General features: G+C 51.0%; 6 protein-coding genes across 6 annotated transcripts; 4 read left to right on the top strand and 2 right to left on the bottom strand.

The window, feature by feature from the left end:
• Positions 1 to 14: 14 nt before the first annotated feature.
• ACLA_069620 (serine/threonine-protein kinase) lies at positions 15 to 2,318 on the top strand (the record flags this gene model as incomplete). Its single annotated transcript, XM_001275357.1, has 6 exons — positions 15 to 36; positions 103 to 246; positions 386 to 1,154; positions 1,217 to 1,632; positions 1,696 to 2,060; positions 2,121 to 2,318. The coding sequence occupies 6 exons, from the start codon at positions 15 to 17 to the stop codon at positions 2,316 to 2,318; spliced, it is 1,914 nt and encodes a 637-aa protein (XP_001275358.1).
• Positions 2,319 to 3,586: 1,268 nt separating this feature from the next.
• On the bottom strand, positions 3,587 to 6,477 carry ACLA_069610 (coatomer subunit beta'; the record flags this gene model as incomplete). The annotated part of the gene is made up of 6 exons (XM_001275356.1): positions 3,587 to 4,750; positions 4,807 to 6,075; positions 6,132 to 6,163; positions 6,217 to 6,238; positions 6,293 to 6,355; positions 6,460 to 6,477. 6 exons carry the CDS (start codon positions 6,475 to 6,477, stop codon positions 3,587 to 3,589), a joined length of 2,568 nt encoding a protein of 855 aa, XP_001275357.1.
• Positions 6,478 to 7,326: 849 nt separating this feature from the next.
• On the bottom strand, positions 7,327 to 8,177 carry ACLA_069600 (complex I NDUFA5 subunit family protein; the record flags this gene model as incomplete). Its single annotated transcript, XM_001275355.1, has 3 exons — positions 7,327 to 7,402; positions 7,468 to 7,572; positions 7,633 to 8,177. The coding sequence occupies 3 exons, from the start codon at positions 8,175 to 8,177 to the stop codon at positions 7,327 to 7,329; spliced, it is 726 nt and encodes a 241-aa protein (XP_001275356.1).
• A 596-nt stretch (positions 8,178 to 8,773) lies between these two features.
• ACLA_069590 (putative disulfide isomerase) lies at positions 8,774 to 11,177 on the top strand (the record flags this gene model as incomplete). Its single annotated transcript, XM_001275354.1, has 4 exons — positions 8,774 to 9,015; positions 9,073 to 9,154; positions 9,210 to 10,727; positions 10,812 to 11,177. The coding sequence occupies 4 exons, from the start codon at positions 8,774 to 8,776 to the stop codon at positions 11,175 to 11,177; spliced, it is 2,208 nt and encodes a 735-aa protein (XP_001275355.1).
• A 1,063-nt stretch (positions 11,178 to 12,240) lies between these two features.
• Positions 12,241 to 12,710, top strand: ACLA_069580 (cytochrome b-c1 complex subunit 10; the record flags this gene model as incomplete). Its single annotated transcript, XM_001275353.1, has 4 exons — positions 12,241 to 12,284; positions 12,351 to 12,404; positions 12,492 to 12,639; positions 12,702 to 12,710. The coding sequence occupies 4 exons, from the start codon at positions 12,241 to 12,243 to the stop codon at positions 12,708 to 12,710; spliced, it is 255 nt and encodes an 84-aa protein (XP_001275354.1).
• A 1,424-nt stretch (positions 12,711 to 14,134) lies between these two features.
• ACLA_069570 (amino acid permease) lies at positions 14,135 to 15,966 on the top strand (the record flags this gene model as incomplete). Its single annotated transcript, XM_001275352.1, has 3 exons — positions 14,135 to 14,381; positions 14,441 to 14,552; positions 14,628 to 15,966. 3 exons carry the CDS (start codon positions 14,135 to 14,137, stop codon positions 15,964 to 15,966), a joined length of 1,698 nt encoding a protein of 565 aa, XP_001275353.1.
• Positions 15,967 to 17,181: the final 1,215 nt, after the last annotated feature.

The raw sequence follows: 17,181 nt of genomic DNA, 5'->3' as shown, positions 1-17,181 counted from the left end.
CAACCGCCTCTATGATGTCCTGGAAGCTTACCAAGAGTATGAACCCCTTCGCTCTGTTGCTTCTCTTCTTCATTTAAGACTAACATTTCTTGTCCTCCGCAGAGTTGAAGGAGACGCATCTTGCGCCTTTAACGAATTCCTTCACCCGGTCTTCATCCACATCCACCATCAAAGGTGAATCTGGCGAAGAGACTCCAGTAGTTTCACAGACTCCGAGTATCCCATCCACAAATTCGAATACAATCAGTATGTTGTCACGTTGACTCCTATTCGCCTACACACCGTCTCTCCTCTTCCCCTTGGCAATCCCACCGTATCCTCGTCCCTCACATGCGCTCCTCCTTACCTCATGTGGACAGGAACAATTTGTCTAACAGGTTACAAGATGCTTCGGAATCACTCGTCTCGCCCCCTGTGGATCCGGTCAAGCCTGGTATCTTGATAGTCACCCTTCATGAAGGGCGGGGCTTCGCACTTTCCCCGCACTTCCAGCAGGTCTTCACAAACCATTTCCAGAACAACAATTACTCAAGCCCCGTTCGTCCTAGCTCCTCTTCCTCCCACTCTGCCCATGGACAGGCAACCTCCTTCGCGCAGAACGGTCGTCCGCAGTCTACCAGTGGTGGCATTAACGCCGCACCTACCATCCATGGCCGCTACTCGACCAAGTACCTCCCTTACGCCCTTCTAGACTTCGAGAAGAATCAAGTTTTCGTTGATGCCGTCTCGGGCTCCCCGGACCATCCGCTCTGGGCTGGCGACAATACTGCCTTCAAGTTCGATGTCTCTCGCAAGACGGAATTGAACGTTCAGCTATATCTGCGCAACCCAGCGGCTAGACCTGATGTCGGTCGCAGTGAGGACATCTTCCTTGGCGCGGTCAAGATTATGCCTCGTTTCGAAGAAGCCCAGCCGTATGTGGAGGATCCCAAGCTTAGCAAGAAGGACAACCAGAAGGCAGCTGCGGCTCACGCAAATAACGAGCGTCACCTGGGTCAACTCGGCGCAGAATGGTTGGATCTTCAATTTGGCGCGGGCTCCATCAAGATTGGTGTTTCCTTTGTCGAGAACAAGCAACGTAGCTTGAAATTGGAGGATTTCGATCTTTTGAAGGTTGTGGGTAAAGGCAGTTTCGGCAAAGTCATGCAGGTCATGTATGTGCCTAGCTCCTGTGGCCTCCGGTGTTTTATTTTCTTTGCCGCTGACCCATCTACAGGAAGAAAGACACTGGCCGAATCTACGCCCTCAAGACCATCCGAAAGGCTCACATCATCTCGCGGTCGGAAGTCACCCATACCCTGGCAGAGCGGTCTGTGCTTGCGCAGATCAACAACCCTTTCATCGTCCCTTTGAAGTTCTCATTCCAGTCTCCTGAGAAGCTCTATCTGGTTTTGGCCTTTGTCAATGGCGGCGAATTGTTCCATCATCTCCAACGAGAGCAGCGCTTCGACATCAATCGTGCCCGTTTTTATACCGCCGAGCTTCTCTGCGCGCTCGAGTGCCTTCACGGCTTCAAGGTCATCTACCGTGATCTGAAGCCCGAAAATATCTTGCTCGATTACACAGGACACATTGCTTTGTGCGATTTTGGTCTATGCAAGTTGGACATGAAGGACGAAGATCGAACAAACAGTAGGTGGCCCTTTTGGAATGCATCCCTTGATGTGGAGAACAAATGGCTGACGGTATAAATAGCGTTCTGTGGCACACCCGAATATCTTGCACCCGAGCTCCTGCTCGGCAATGGTTATACAAAGTCTGTCGACTGGTGGACCCTCGGTGTTCTTCTCTATGAGATGTTGACGGGTCTCCCGCCATTCTACGATGAGAACACGAACGATATGTACCGGAAGATTCTCCAGGAACCCTTGACTTTCCCCAGCAGCGATATCGTACCTCCTGCCGCTCGCGATCTTCTCTCCCGCCTACTTGACCGTGACCCTCAGCGTCGCCTGGGCGCCAACGGTGCCGCAGAGATCAAGTCTCATCACTTCTTTGCCAACATAGATTGGAGAAAGTTGCTTCAGAGGAAGTATGAGCCTAGCTTCCGGCCGAACGTGGTATGTACCCCTATTGTCACCCTCCACCTATGCTTCATTCCGACTGACTGGTCTCTGTAGATGGGTGCATCCGATACTACCAACTTTGATACAGAGTTCACCAGGGAGCCCCCGCAGGACTCCTTTGTAGACGGACCTGTCTTGTCTTCGACTATGCAGCAGCAATTTGAAGGTTGGTCCTACAACAGACCGGTTGCTGGACTCGGCGATGCCGGCGGCAGTGTGAGGGATCCGTCTTTCGGTAGCATCCCGGAGTAAGCAGCTTTACGGTATTCTTAGATGGTCAGCCTAGACCGAGAGGTGGTGGAATGGCTTTTCTGATTTCGGGACCAAGGGGATTTGTTTGATACAATCCTGCCGTCTTCATTTCTATTTCCATTTTTCCTTCTGCCCTGTTTTCGTGTCCTTTCGTCTCTCTCGACCTTTCCTTTTAGCACAAGGAGTCTTATGGCATCGTCACCCTTTGTTGGAATTTTTCCCCCCTCAATTATCTCAAGCCCAACTGAGCGGTTTTCTGTTTTATCTTGCATTTGAGATCGGTTGAAGCAGGTGCCCTTTCGACCAGCTTCTTCCTCTTCCTCACCGTCGGCCCCCACAAGATGTTATTCTCTCTTCCATGTGGGCAAATACAACGACACTCTTTTGTCCGTCCAAAAGGGATGAGAAAGTGCAGTAACGTTTGGAACCGGTGTTCTACTTTCTCTTCTCAAGTCTTCGATTTCCGGGAATTCGTCCTGTTTCTGTTTCGTTTTTCGAATTCCTGATCTGCTGGTCTGATCCTCCCTTGTTCATCGGATGAAACCGCCAGTCTCAAGAACGTCCCAAGCTGCGGATGGTTTCAGTAACGACATACCATTCGCTTGTTCCGACTTGGAGTTTCTTTTCATTTTTTGATTTCCATTTTCATACTTTTGATCTGGGATTTGGGTTTGGTTCCTTCTGCGCTGCTTAAGCATACCCGAAAGCCTTCTGCCATCCATTACAACTCATGAACATGACTGGATCATAGACAACAATGGAATCTTTCCATGGACGGGTCTCTCGCTTGTAGAACTTGTGGTTTGGACTCTTATGACATAGAACAGACGACTAGGGCAATCTGGATACAAATGCTGGCATGTAGTCTTTAAAGGTAAGGTATAATGTAGTTAGTTTCGTACCATCCCCAAGGAGAGCGAAGCGAACGAGATCATGCCTTCATGTTTGGTGGGTTGTCATCACTATTGAAATTTGTCCATGAGGACCATAATACAGACCAAGCCGGTCGTGAAAACACGTAAGGGGGGATGGGATGAAAGGCACAACAACAGTAAGCTAGGGACAAAAGTAATTCGATCAGAGAAGAAAAAAGCAAACTCAACAAATGAATCTAGGTAGTTATGTTGGAAAAAGGAGAATCGTGTCCAATACAAAAGTTAAAAAAAAAAAAAAAGGGTGCTCGGACTAATTGGGTTTGAATCTTGGATCAACAACACTGCTCCCCTTTTCTCTGCACATTATTACATCTCATCGACCATGCCCCTCCCCTAAGCCTCCGCTTCAACCTCTGGCGCACCGTTCTCCGCTGTCTCGGCAGTCTCCTCATCGTCTGCATCGATATCGATCAGGGATTCCGACGATGGCGGCTCGGGGGCACCGCCCTCCTTCTCCAACCGGATGTACTCGTCCCACTCTGGGAACAGGTCGTCGTCCGTCGCTACATTATCTGGAGCCCCGGGGGGCACGCCGATGAGGCGGGCGATCTTGGTTTTCCCGGCCTGCTCAAGTGATGCCTTCCATTGGACAACGAGTTCGGGGGCCCGCGATGGCTTGTAGGTCTGCGCGAACAGTGCGGCTTCCGCGAGGCGGTTTGTCCGCACAAGCAGGTCAATGCAGCCGTCAATATCTCCAAGGGACCACAAAGTGGAGAAAGCGACGTTGTGGAGGCCGGCTTCAGAGGCTTGTTCAGCCAGCTGTCGGAGACCCTCCCGGTTGCCGCTGGCAGTTTGCAGGAGGAGGAGAGATCCGAAATCCTTGGCATTGGTGAAACATTCCTGGGCGAGAGCGAGGTTCCATGCTGCCATGGCAGCGTCGCCGACGATCTTCCATTTATGTTCAACATTCGCTTCGCGGGCAATCTCAAGGGCCGTATCGAGGCTGTTCAACGAGAGAGCAAGCTCAAAGCGGTGCTCTGGATCGGTAGCCACCTCCAGAGCCATCTCCTTGTAGCCTTGGCCTTCAAGGAAACGCGCCACTTTGTTCATCTGATCCTGAGGAACATCCTTCAGCAGCTCCGCAGCCATGTCCATGTCGCCGCGCAGTACCACGGTCTGATACTCAACCATGCTCAAAGACAAGCCAAAAGAGACAACATTGACATCTTTGTCGGCAAGATAGATGCGGCCATCACGAGGCAGATAACCGAGGACATACATTCCCTGGTCAAAGTGAGAGATGGTGTAGGTTTGGTCACCCACGAGGTAATTTAAGCGGTTCGTCGAATTCGTGTAGATAAAGCAATCTCCGACCCACTGGCCCGTTCTGACAGACTCGTTGATATCGGTAACAACCTCGAAAGCGGACTCGACACCATCTTCATCAGCTTCACCCGCATTCAGGCCGTTGATGTAGTTTTCCCTCGAGTAGCGGAGAACATAGAAGGTATCCTCACAGGCGAGAGTGACCAGCTCTCCAGATTCGGACCAATACACCTGAAATTATGGTAAGAAAAGGTCCCTTGCACAAACCGGTGAAATGAGTGACTTACAGCTTTGGGCTCAACTTCGATGCGTCGGACCAGGTTTCCGGTTTCCCAGTCAAACATGCCAATTCCTCCCTGACCCTTCACACCCAGAAGCACGCCGTCCGTAAGACCCTCGGCCTGGAATCCCACATCGAGGCCCCCACTAACTTCCTTGAAGTTCTTGAAGATCTTGACACTGGTGGGTGACTCGCGGATAGCGTAGTCGTTGCTGTTGTCCTTGGAACCCCATGCGAAGTCCAGGGCCTGCCCGAAAGCCTTGTTTCTCCAAGCAAGAGCAGTATAAATGATATATTCGCCGTCACCGCAAACCGACACGAACCGTCCGTTGGGGGAATGTGATAGTGTTTGCGGATAGATTTCGCATGATCCTAGATCCTTTGTGGGGAGGGACAGCGGTGCGCCATCCTTGATGGTAGGGTCACCGCCCTTGATGACCGTCGACACAACTTCGTTGTGCCTTGCCCATACAATCTTGCCAGACCCATCCATAGACACAGCAGGTTCTTCCCTGCCCATCTTGACGACCACCGCACCGTCATCAAAACCCATAGCGATTCCTTGTCTGCCGCGTTGATATGCAACACACCAAGCCCTCTCCAGACCATAGCTCAAGGATTGCTCCAATCTGTATGTGTTTGCGTGCCAGAGCTTGATAGTACCATCCTCGGATCCCGAGATGATGACCGGCAACTCTGGGTGGTAACAGGCGAATGAGACATTGCTTGTGTGTCCCTCCAGAGTTGCAATGAGTGCTTTTGTCGTGTAGTCCCAGACCTTGACGGTTCTATCATCGGAAGTTGTGAGAAGATATGGTTTGTCGGCTTGGGGATAGTAGTCGACATGGTTCACACCCTTGGTTTCGTGGGCCTCCAGTGTAAAATTGGCATGAGGGGAGCCCAGGCTCCAGATCTTCACGGTGCGATCCAAACATGCTGATGCGAATGTATTGGTGTCCTTCGGGTTGATAGCCAGGCCCATGACATAATGGCTATGACCTTCATACACCTGAACGCACTTCCAACCTTTCTCCCAATCCCATAATTTGATCGTCATGTCATCGGAAGCGGTGAGAACGAACGGTTGCGAAGGGTGGACAGCGATCGACCGAATGTAGTCCGGATGCGCCTCGAACGAGGCAATCTTCTCGGAGGTATTGTAGTTGTACACGCGAAGTTGGAAATCGTCGGAACCGCAAACAATCCAGTTCTTGCGGGCGATGAAACGACCCGCTCGTACAGGAACATCAGTGAGTTCGAAGGTTTTGATAATAGACTTGGGAATAGGATTAGTCAATCACACCTCAAGAGTGTTTCCAAAAGACTACCTACCTGTGTCTCGTATGACCAAATGTATACATGACCTGCATGTCTTCATCAGCGCAGTCCCCATTCCTTGCTTCGTGTCCTATCATACCACTATACAAAGTCGTCAGGATCTAATTATTGATTAGCATTATTTTGAAAAAGCGCACTATCATTGGAATGCTCACCCATGGCTCCGTAGGATGGAAGTCAATGCCCTTTACCCGCTCGGAGCGGGCAAAAAGCTGTCTCTGTTGGGTCGCAATTACAATTAGCAGGCGTTTCCTTCATCCAATCGAGACAGGAAGCAGTTGACGGGATAACATAGAATGCAAATGTTTAAACAAATGCGTACCTTGACATCCAATCTCATGTTGTGGGGGTAGAGACACTATGTGCGGCGTCGGGGGACGGCCTGTGAGAAGGTGGAAACCCGGCCACGAACCGCTTGGACAGCCCAGCCTAAGGGTGCAAAAATAATCGTCTGAATGAGCTGCAGCAGAAAACGCTGTCGACCGTAGCAAAGATGGAAGTCCCCGAACAAATTGGCCCGCGGAAGTCAACACAAACACTCAGGGACTGGCAGCGATGTGTCCACAAGGAGACGCACTCCCGCCAGCTATCTCGAATCGGCTAGCGACCCACAACGCCCACCGCCTACGCAATTCGTACCCATCTACACTCTAGGTATAGAGCGTCGCTACAACAGTACAACTGCAACCTCACCATTAGATATAGATGAACTGTGAGAGTGCCCAACTACTGGGAAAAGAGCCATTCTCTGCATATAGTCAATTTCTTTGAGGATCCAACATGAGTGGAGAGTACGGCATCACATCCTCCCCTAAGCTTAACTCATCCAGGTGCACTCTGCCAACAGTGGTCGGATAATGACCTCTTGATCCAGCAGGTTCATTTTTAGTCGGTGAAAAATAGAACTAAGCTCCTTCTTATCCGATCCTAATCCAAAGCAGCCCGAAAGGATACGCCGGAGGGCCCCGTCAGAGACTGCGTGAGAGCCAGGATATGTATCGACGAACAGGCTTCGTGCACGAATCAATTTCGAGACTTAAATCTTCCATATCTGCGAGATTCAATTTGTTCACAGCTCGTGATAATGGGTGCGATTGTCTTGGATTTGTGCCCACTCTAATGTAGTCCCACTTTGGCTAATAAATACAGGTAGTTTTGGATCAAAGAAAGTGCGAAGCATCAAAGTCCATTAAGGTGCGGCAGGGGGGATGCGGTCGAAATAGACCCACTGACCCGGGCGAGGCTTCTCCTCGAGCTCTTCCCAGCTATTGAATATGTCAGTTTTATCAGCAGGGAAAGTATCGACGAATAGTCGGGGGAAAAAACTTACACCTTGGACTTGTACATCTCCTGGACAAGCTTCAGCTCACCCTCTGCGACCTGGATGACTTCCTCAATAAGGCCGGCACCAATCTGCTTCTCGATCTCAGAAACCCTGAGATTGTTGGTCAGCTTCTCCGGGAAGTTGTAAGACAAAAGCATAGGTCACACGAACTGTTCGGCTTCCAGAGCGGGCTCATTCTCCCACTTCATCTGCTCAACCGCAAAGTCCGCATCTTTTCTCTCCACAGTAGTCGCATCCTCAATGACCTTGTGCCACCGCTCCTCTTGTTCCGTTGTGCGAGCGGGTCCCTCAGTAGTCGCCTCCAGGGCTTCTCCATTCCACTCCTCACCACGGGGGTTGTCGCTTCCATCATCGCGCATAGATCCGGCATAGGTACCATCGGCAAGGCGGAGAGAAGCGAATCGCTCGGGTTCGGCTGCGACGGCCTTCTTCACGCGCTCCAACCAAGCCTCATAACCGGGAGGCTTTACCGACTCGATGATCTGCAGACGGTGACGGGTCAAGGCTTCGGTGGATTGACGATAGACAGAAGATTCGGGAAAGCTCTTCAGGTTCTCCAGCGTAGTCTTGTAAAGGTGAATCAGAGTAGGACGAGGACTGGGGTGAGTGGCTAGGCCGGTCAAGCCGGTAGGAGCGAAGGGCTCCAGATACCGGGCGGCCTTGACATTGGCCAACAACCGGAACGTCGATCTCATGTTGATCTGAGATATCTGAGAAGAATCAAAGAAAGGAATTGACCGGAAGGGGGTCGATATTCAACCCCAATGGCCAAGCAGTTCGATAATAGCGGGACTATCTGCTATCTCCAGAGTTGTCGTTGCGGAATGATCGAAGGTTGAGGTTCCGTCGGACAGCGGAGAAACACAGCTTCCGTGAGGCCACTGCCAAATGCCCCCCCCCCCCCGTCGCCAGTCAGCAATCAGTGGGCGAACTAATTCATGGGGCCAGACTTCCCAGTCGACCTGGACTTTATCAGCCATCGTGCCAAAGGGGGCCTCCAACACTCATTCGCACTTTCGTCATTTACTCACCCCCAGTTTCGAGGTCGAATCTCCTCGCAGTCAGGGGCCTTTGTCTGGTGTCTTTCAATCACAAGCAGTTACTTCTTGCTGCATTGCTTATCTCGCCCCTGACATTGTTCCGACGATCGAGCCAGTTGATAGACGTGGAAATCAGTCCAATGTGTCAACCGTGAAAATATCCTTCTGTCTTCTCTTCAACTAACCTCGACTTTCGCTTTCATTATCCAGTTTTCCATATCCCGGGACTTTACCCTTAATCGGTCATCAGGATGAGGCCCACCTTGCTGGCGTGGTCGCTTCTGTCCCTTCTATCGATCCCAACTTTTGCCATTCCTTCTGGTGGAACCGCGAACGATATCGGCTCTACAAACAGCCGGCTTGTCAAGAGAGCCGATCCGGTTGAAAAGGCTGCCTCAGGCCCAGTATCGACCACGTTCAATGGCATTGAAGTGCCACCCCTGAAGGAATTAACAGCCGAGAGTTTTGACCAGGCTATCAAGGAGGGCTACTGGTATGTGTTCTTGTTACGCTTGATTAGGTCATAGGTCAGCATGGTAACATCTAGCAGGTTCGTGAAGCACTATTCTCCATCATGCCCGCATTGCAGAGCCATCGCTCCCACATGGCAGACTCTATACGAATATTACTATGTGAGTACTTTTATCGTTCTTGCGAAACCGTCTGTGTTGTCCTAACATGCGGTAGACATCGAAACCGATATCATCCTCCTCCGATACGCAGTCTCTCAACTCTTTCCAGGGATTCTATAACTTCCACTTCGCCTCGATGAACTGCCAAGCATTCGCCGATCTGTGCAAAAAGCTAGATGTGAAATGGTTCCCGACGTTCTCGCTGTACCGTAATGGTGAACTTGTCGAGCAATTTGAAGGGGCGAAGACAATGGAAGGTCTCAGCGAGTTTATAGAAGGGAAATTGGAATCGATTCGGCCGGGTTCTCGTCCTCCAAAAGGTGTCAAACTTCCCAAGCCGGGTGACAAGCAGGTTGACTCGGGTGCCGCGCCGGAAACTCCAGCTGCCAAAGACAAGGACCGTGAAGCAGGCGTTAAAGCCGGTGAAAAGCATAACGAACAGGCTGCTCAACTTGTCAACAAGGAATCCGCCGAGTCACCTGCTGCGGCCAAGGTTGCCAAGAAGAAACCGTCTGCGCCTGCTAATCCTCAGGGCATCTCCGTTCCACTTACAGCTGAGAGCTTCCAAAAGCTTGTCACGACCACTCGAGACCCATGGTTTATCAAGTTCTACGCCCCATGGTGCGGTCATTGTCAGGCATTGGCTCCTGTATGGGGGGGGATGGCTCGGGAGATGCAGCATACCCTTAACATTGGAGAGGTTAACTGTGACGCGGAGCCTAGACTCTGCAAGGATGCTCGCGTGAACGCTTATCCGACAATGTATTTCTTCCGCGGTGGTGAAAGAGTCGAATACACAGGGTTGCGTGGCCTAGGTGACCTAGTCAACTACGCCAAAAAGGCCGTGGATATCGGATCTGGTATCCCGGATGTTGATGCGGCTGAATTCAAGGAGCTTGAAGAGAAGGAGGAGGTTATTTTCCTGTATTTCTATGACCATGCGACTACCTCGGAAGATTTTGAGGCAATGGAGCGTTTGACTCTCAGCCTGATTGGTCACGCTAGAATGGTCAAGACCAGCAGTGCTGCTCTAGCAGAGCGATTCAAGATCACCACTTGGCCTCGTCTTTTGGTGTCTCGAGACGGGCGGCCCAGCTATTACAACGCACTTGCTCCCAAAGATATGCGGGATATTCGGCAAATACTCAAGTGGATGCGGTCGGTCTGGCTGCCCATCGTTCCGGAGCTCACGGTTTCGAACGCGCGGGAGATCATGGACGGAAGGTACGTCGTTCTTGGTATTTTGAGCCGCCACCGCTCGGATGACTTCATTCTCGCCAAGAGAGAATTGAAGAGTGCTGCTCTTGAATGGATGGAAAAGCAGACTCAGTTGTTCCGGTTGGAACGCCAAGAACTCCGGGATGCCAAACAGCTACGTATCGAGGAGGCAGATGATCGTAATGACCAGCGTGCGCTGCGTGCAGCCAAGAATACGCGGATCACCATCCGTGAAGACGACAAAAAGCAGGTCGGATTTGCCTGGGTTGATGGCGAGTTTTGGGAGCGCTGGCTGAAGACCACATTTGGCCTCGACGTGAAGGATGGGGAGCGTGTGATCATCAACGACCAGGATGTAAGTGTTCACCAAAGCAACGTGCCTTTTTTTTTCTTCCCCCCCCCCCCGCGGAGCGTTGGCTAATTTCTCACCCTTCTGCAGAACCGACGCTACTGGGACTCTACTTCTAGCGGAGCGTCCATCATGGCCTCGCGTACGTCTATTCTGGAAACCATTCCTCTCGTCATTTCCAACTCGCCAAAGTTAACGCCCAAGTCGACTATCGGCACTTTCGAGTCTATTGTCTTTGTCAGCCGGTCTTTTATTTCTGGTCATCCTATTATTTTCGCTATCCTGTTGACCATCACTATTGCCGCTACTACGTACCTAGCTCGAGGAAGACTTGCCAAGCGCGGTCTTGGACGCGATGGCATCCTTGGTGCGGCCAAGGCCAGCAACGGTGGTTTCTTCCGTCTCGATGGAAAGGAAGGTCTACTGAACGGCGGCGCCACCGGAAAAGTTGATTAGACAACAGCCTCAAAAGCATTGTACAGCTGGTCTCCTCTTTTTCATCATGTTCTTCTTGATTGCTCAATCTTCTTTTGGACGTCTCTGTCAATGTTTTGTCATAATATCACTAACTCGTTCTCCCCCTACATGACATCTCCAATTCCCCTCTTCTTCACATTCTTCTTATTTTTTCTTCTCTTCTGTTTTACTTTGGTTGTTCTTTTGTCGGAGCGGTTTCAGGACATGTGGTACATTATAAGAAAGGAAACGGGTGTGGCATTATGTCTAGAGATGGGCTCCATACACACTTCCATAGCTATGCAAACGAATCTATCTCTATTCTTGATGACAGGGAACCAGTGTCGATGAAAGAATATGGATATTATCTGTCTTACTGTGCATCGTTCAAATAGATTGACAGCAAGAGTACTTCTTGCTATCTACTCCGTATGTTGTTCTGCCTGAATCGGAAATCGGACACTTTTTATTCGACACGGGGTTAATCACGTGATGTACGATTTGCACATTCTGATTGGCTCCCGGGCTGCCGCAAGCACTTGAACATCCCGGGAGGCTCCCGGTTTTCGTCGAACGACTTCGAATTCCCGTTGCCGTCGCTGTTCATCCTTTACTGGAGCAATCCTCGTGTCGAGTGAGCTTCTATACATCTGCCACAACATGGTAAGTGCTGTCTGCATTTTCTGCCAGGCTGTTTGGATTTCTTGGCAATTGCGCGCGAGAGGCTCTCTGTGTGATGTTCAACCAGCAATCCCCCTCCGCATGCTTTACAATGACGACGCTTCTGAGATCATTGCTGTATTTCGCTCAATTGCTGACGGAGATTCTGGCCGTTTAGTTCTCGCAAACCGCTCGTCGTGCTGCGGCCCAGTATGCTGGCGCCTACCGCTCTCCCTTTGCTCCCAAGTGAGATAGACCTCCTCCTCCTCCACGTTTGGTACATGCTAGGCAAAGGGAACGGATGCTTTCGGATTGTGTATGAGGTTATCGGATGCGTCAAGTCACTAGTCGTTGGTTGTGTGTCAACTGGCTGGTTACTTGATGCTTCGGGACTCGTTGTGTGATGTTGATCTCTGGCGCCATTCGTTTTAGAGAAGCACCAGATGGGTGTGATCGAGCAACTGAGCTGTTATACTAGGGACTATACTAACAACGGTGTCTGATGATTTGCAGGTACTATGTTCCTCCTCACATCCAGGGTCTGAACGTTAGCACTGCCACCAAGTAGTGAGTCTCAACCCCTGTTGCTCTCTCGCGGCACGTCTGAAGAGGACAAAATGAGGATGACTTATACTGATACATTTGGATTATTAGTGCTACTATTGCCAGCGCCTTCGGCGTCAGTGCTGGTGTCTTCGCCCTCTTCTTCTTCGGCGAGGTCCCCCGTGTGCGCAACGATCTGCTGCGCAAGGTCCCCTTCCTTGATGAGTACTATGACCGGAGCATCCCTGCTGAGGACAACGTACGTATTCCAGGACCTCGTCTATTTGAAGTGTTGTATTAGATTTGCTGACTGTGCGCTAGCCGTTCTAAACGATTCTCGCGAATTGCAATTCCTCCGCCGTCTCTTTGCGCCCCGAGAAGCCACTTCCATTGATTGGTCATGTGCGTGCGGTCCTAGCTCAGTGGTGAAAGCAAAGGGATCGGTGCTGTACTGTGTAGAATAGCGATGGGTTTTTGATAGCACATAGACACGTCTGGTTACCAACAAACCTTTTTTTTCTTCTCCTTCTATTTATTTTCTCGTGTGACATGGACATAGGCTCAGATGGCATGAGACAGCCACATATTTATGGACATGGCAATTCCAACCTAAGCCAAGCGGACTAGTGATGCCTACACTAGAGTCAGCAACTCGCTGCTTAGGGGCGTTCGCGTGCAGCAAGCGTGTATCTATTCGGCGCTACATGTATGAAGCCTGCTTCTATCCTTCGCCGACCCTGTCGATTATTTTCCTACAACGGCAGGTATACCCTAGTCCAGAACAGCCAATGTCCGAGTTCCTTTTTTTTTTTTTTCCCTATAAATGCGGATGTAGTAATGCCCCGATCAGTCGACGTTATCAGTCGTTCCAAATTGCGACCTCTCAACGACCAGCTGAAAGTCGCCTATCTCACCGCGTATCTCTGCTCTTATCAACCCCCAGTCACTCAACCAGTTGAACGCAGTTTATTCATCACGAGTTATTGATAAGAGCCATCGTCTAATGTCGTTCGACTCACTAGACTCTTGTTCTCATCTTAGCTCGAAAGTCTCAAGCTTCCTCATCCCCTCGCCGCCTGGAGTTTCCTCGCTGAGTATGGACTCGTCGCCAAGCTTTGTGTAAATGCCGAAGAGCTTGCAGGAGAAAGGCTGGGAATACCCTTGAATCTTGATAGTTGCTATCTACTCATCATGCTCCAAGCCTTCACCCTGGAGAAAAGCGGGGGATATCATCCCATCTGACACCGCATCGAGTCTGATTCGCCCCTGGCGTCTGGTGATCGTTGCGCAGTGCAGATTATCTGGATTCAGCGTGACCAATGCGCCAAGCGTATCAGATATTGTTGCATTTCTCTTCCCCCCCCCCCGCCTTCTAATCTCTCTCAAACTAGTCTCGATATCAGACCTGTGGGTTCGTCTCCTGTCGGAACGCCGATATATCATCGATAGCGATGGCCAAATGGCTTGGTGGTTGTCGGAACGCTTTGATACCAGCGTCAGTCGTCGGCGAACTTTGCGGTTGGCTTGGTTGAGTATATCTATTGCCGTGTAGCCCAATTTTGGGTCTCTGAGTTATAGAGATCAGCTCTGTGCAGATGCGCCCATCAAGCACTGTTCACTGGTTACACAAGGCTGCTTTTGCCGACTTTATCTTCTGTGGAGGGGCACCTTGATTCGGTTTCTTCCTACTACTACCCTTCTCTTTCTTGGAGAGCACGAGGGGGAAGACCTGCATCATATTTGGTATACTTACCATGTCATCGTCCAAGCACTCATCGACCCAGGCCATTTTTCAAGATGTCGACCATGATCCTGTCACATCGGCCCTGCCGAATGGGGATATTCCTTATACCGACCATGCCATGGACGCGGATGAGCGGGTGATTGTGGCTCTGGGTTACAAGCAAGAATTCAAGCGCGAGTTTTCTCTATGGACCACGTTTTGCGTCAGTTTTGCGGTGCTTGGACTGCTTCCGTCTTTCGCGAGCACATTGTACTATGGTAAGGGGGTTCTTGCTCCACCCGCGCAACTCACGACCTTGGGACTGATGGCGGTATAGGCATGGGCTACGCAGGAACCGCGGGTATGGTCTGGGGTTGGATCATCGCCATGCTCTTCATCCAATGTGTAGCTATGTCAATGGCTGAGCTTTGCTCTGCGATGCCGACGAGGTGAGTCTCTTTATCTTTTTTTACCTTGCCTATACTGGCTTTGCCTTGGCACCCTCGACTTACACAAACATGCAGCGGAGGGCTGTACTATGCAGCAGCAGTTCTCGCACCCCCAGGTTACGGACCCTTTGCAGCTTGGCTCACAGGGTGGTCCAACTGGATCGGGCAGATCACCGCGGCGCCGTCAGTGGACTATGCATTGTCCGCGATGATACTGGCTGCTGCCTCGATCTCCAACCCAGATTATGTACCCACCAGCTGGCAGAAGTTCCTCCTCACAACGCTCGTTATGATCCTACATACCTTCATCAGTAGTATGCCGACGAAATGGGTTGCACAATTCAACTCGTATGGCTCGACTTTCAACATGATTGCTCTGGTCGTTGTCATAATCGCCATTCCCGCGGGTACGAAGAACGAACCCAAGTTCACGCCCTCGAAGGAAGTATGGGGTAACATTACCAATATGACGGACTTTCCGGATGGGGTGGCTGTGCTCATGACCTTCGTTGGGGTGATCTGGACCATGTCAGGATACGACTCTCCCTTCCACCTGAGCGAGGAATGCTCCAACGCCAATATTGCCTCCCCGCGTGCCATCGTGATGACCTCCGGCGTTGGTGGCCTGATGGGCTGGTTCCTGCAGCTTGTCGTCGCCTATACTGTGCTCGATATCGAGGCCGTGATTGACTCGGATCTCGGACAACCATGGGCGTCTTACCTACTGCAGGTCATGCCGCGTAAGACTGCCATGGCCATCCTGGGACTCACCATTGTTTGCGGATTCTCCATGGGCCAGGGTTGCATGGTCGCCGCGTCACGAGTGACGTACGCCTATGCTCGGGACGATTGCTTTCCATTGTCTCGGATCTGGAAGAAGGTGAATGACACCACCCAGACGCCAGTCAACGCCGTCATTCTCAACACTGTTCTGGGCATCCTCATGTGTCTCCTCATGCTTGCAGGTGATGTCGCCATTGGGGCATTGTTCTCCATCGGTGCCATCGCACAGTTCGTGGCGTTCGCTATCCCCATTGCAATCCGGGTGTTCTTCGTAGGCAACCGATTCCGCAAGGGGCCATGGCATCTGGGGCCGTTCGGACCGGCGATTGGAGGTATCGGGGTGTTCTTTGTGCTGTTGATGATTCCTATTCTGTGTCTTCCCAGCGTCAGGGGCGAGAATTTGACGCCGGACCAAATGAACTGGACCTGTCTGGTCTGGGGGGCGCCGATGCTGGCGGTGACCGTCTGGTGGGTGGTGGATGCGCGCAAGTGGTTCAAGGGCCCAAAGATCAATGTGGAGCATGCCATCCACGGCGTGGAGGTGATTGTCAATGTGGGGGTGGAGGTCGAGGATCAACCAAGTGAAAGTGAGGAGGATGGGCAGGTATCAACAGGCAAGCCGTCCAAGTAGTTCGTTGGTGTTTTTATTGAATATATCTCGCTATAGTTGTCATATAATATCAGGCAGGCCATCATTCAGTCAGTGCATTTGTCCATCACCTCACATGAGCCATGGTAGGACTGGGACTGAGTCAAGAAGGTTATCCCAAGGGGGCAGAGAGAAGAACAAATCTGGCAAACTTACGCAGCGAACTGCAATTCACTGGGTTGAAGAGCCCTGTTCAAGGAAATGAACTACATACACATGTACAACTCAATCCTCGAAAAACACTCCCAAGGGGTAGGTAACTATCGTCATCATTCACGGCCAGTCCGGTATATGTCCTCACCGTTCCCATCTAACAAGGCAAGGACTCTCAACGGGGCAACCTTTACATATCATTCTGATTTCATGTGGAATCCCATTCCGCCACCTCGCCTCTGTAGGCATCTTCTCAGATGCATACAGATTACAGAGAGTGAGGAGTGGCTATCTACCTCCACCGCGAGTTGCACCTCACACCCTCACGCCAGCGAGAACTTGGATACGATCCCAACTCCAGGAATGAACCCGGAGGGTTATGCATGTCTGTGGCGAATACGGTCAAGCCTGTATATAGGAGGTCAGATATACCTGTAGGGCGAACTGGCCTCCTGGCCTCCTTGCAATCTATATAAAGTACAGCAAATCCAATAAACTACTGCGCGAAGGGGGGCTCCGTATCAGGTGATGCCGAGAAGCTGATAATTATAGTAACCCTTTCCCTTATATGTGATTCTGATATGAGCATTTCAGGGGTAACCACGAATTGGGGCTTGACCAAGAGGCCGTGACCGAGTTGATTATAGTCGTATGGAACTCGACGATACCGACTTCAGGACTTGGTAGTAGGTACTCTGTAACTACGTGGAACAGTAGTAGATAGTTCTACGGGAAGTCATTTACTCAGTCATATTTAAATTGCCATCGATGCCAATTTATCTTCAGCGCTCCCTACGAATCGCTAGTCCTCAATAGAGCGGTTAGAGACCCCGTGCTCTGGTCACTAAACAGCTAGGCACCCTGTACGGGGCTATAGCCTATAGGTATTGGCGGTTCTGCACTATAATGTACCATCCCGTCGCCGAGAGTGAAGTTATACTCGAGCTATGGAACTTTATATATTGTGTGATCCTGCCAGCCTCCATAGGTCCGTAGACACTAGACAGAACTCCATTCGGCGATCAAACGCCCTCTTCCCCGGTC

Source organism: Aspergillus clavatus, genomic scaffold, assembly GCF_000002715.2.
Source record: "Aspergillus clavatus NRRL 1 1099423829791 genomic scaffold, whole genome shotgun sequence".
In the NCBI taxonomy this organism is placed as follows: Eukaryota; Fungi; Ascomycota; class Eurotiomycetes; order Eurotiales; family Aspergillaceae; genus Aspergillus; species Aspergillus clavatus.
The sequence above is the reverse complement of the archived record's forward strand: the minus strand, read 5'-3'. Positions and strand labels throughout refer to the sequence as shown.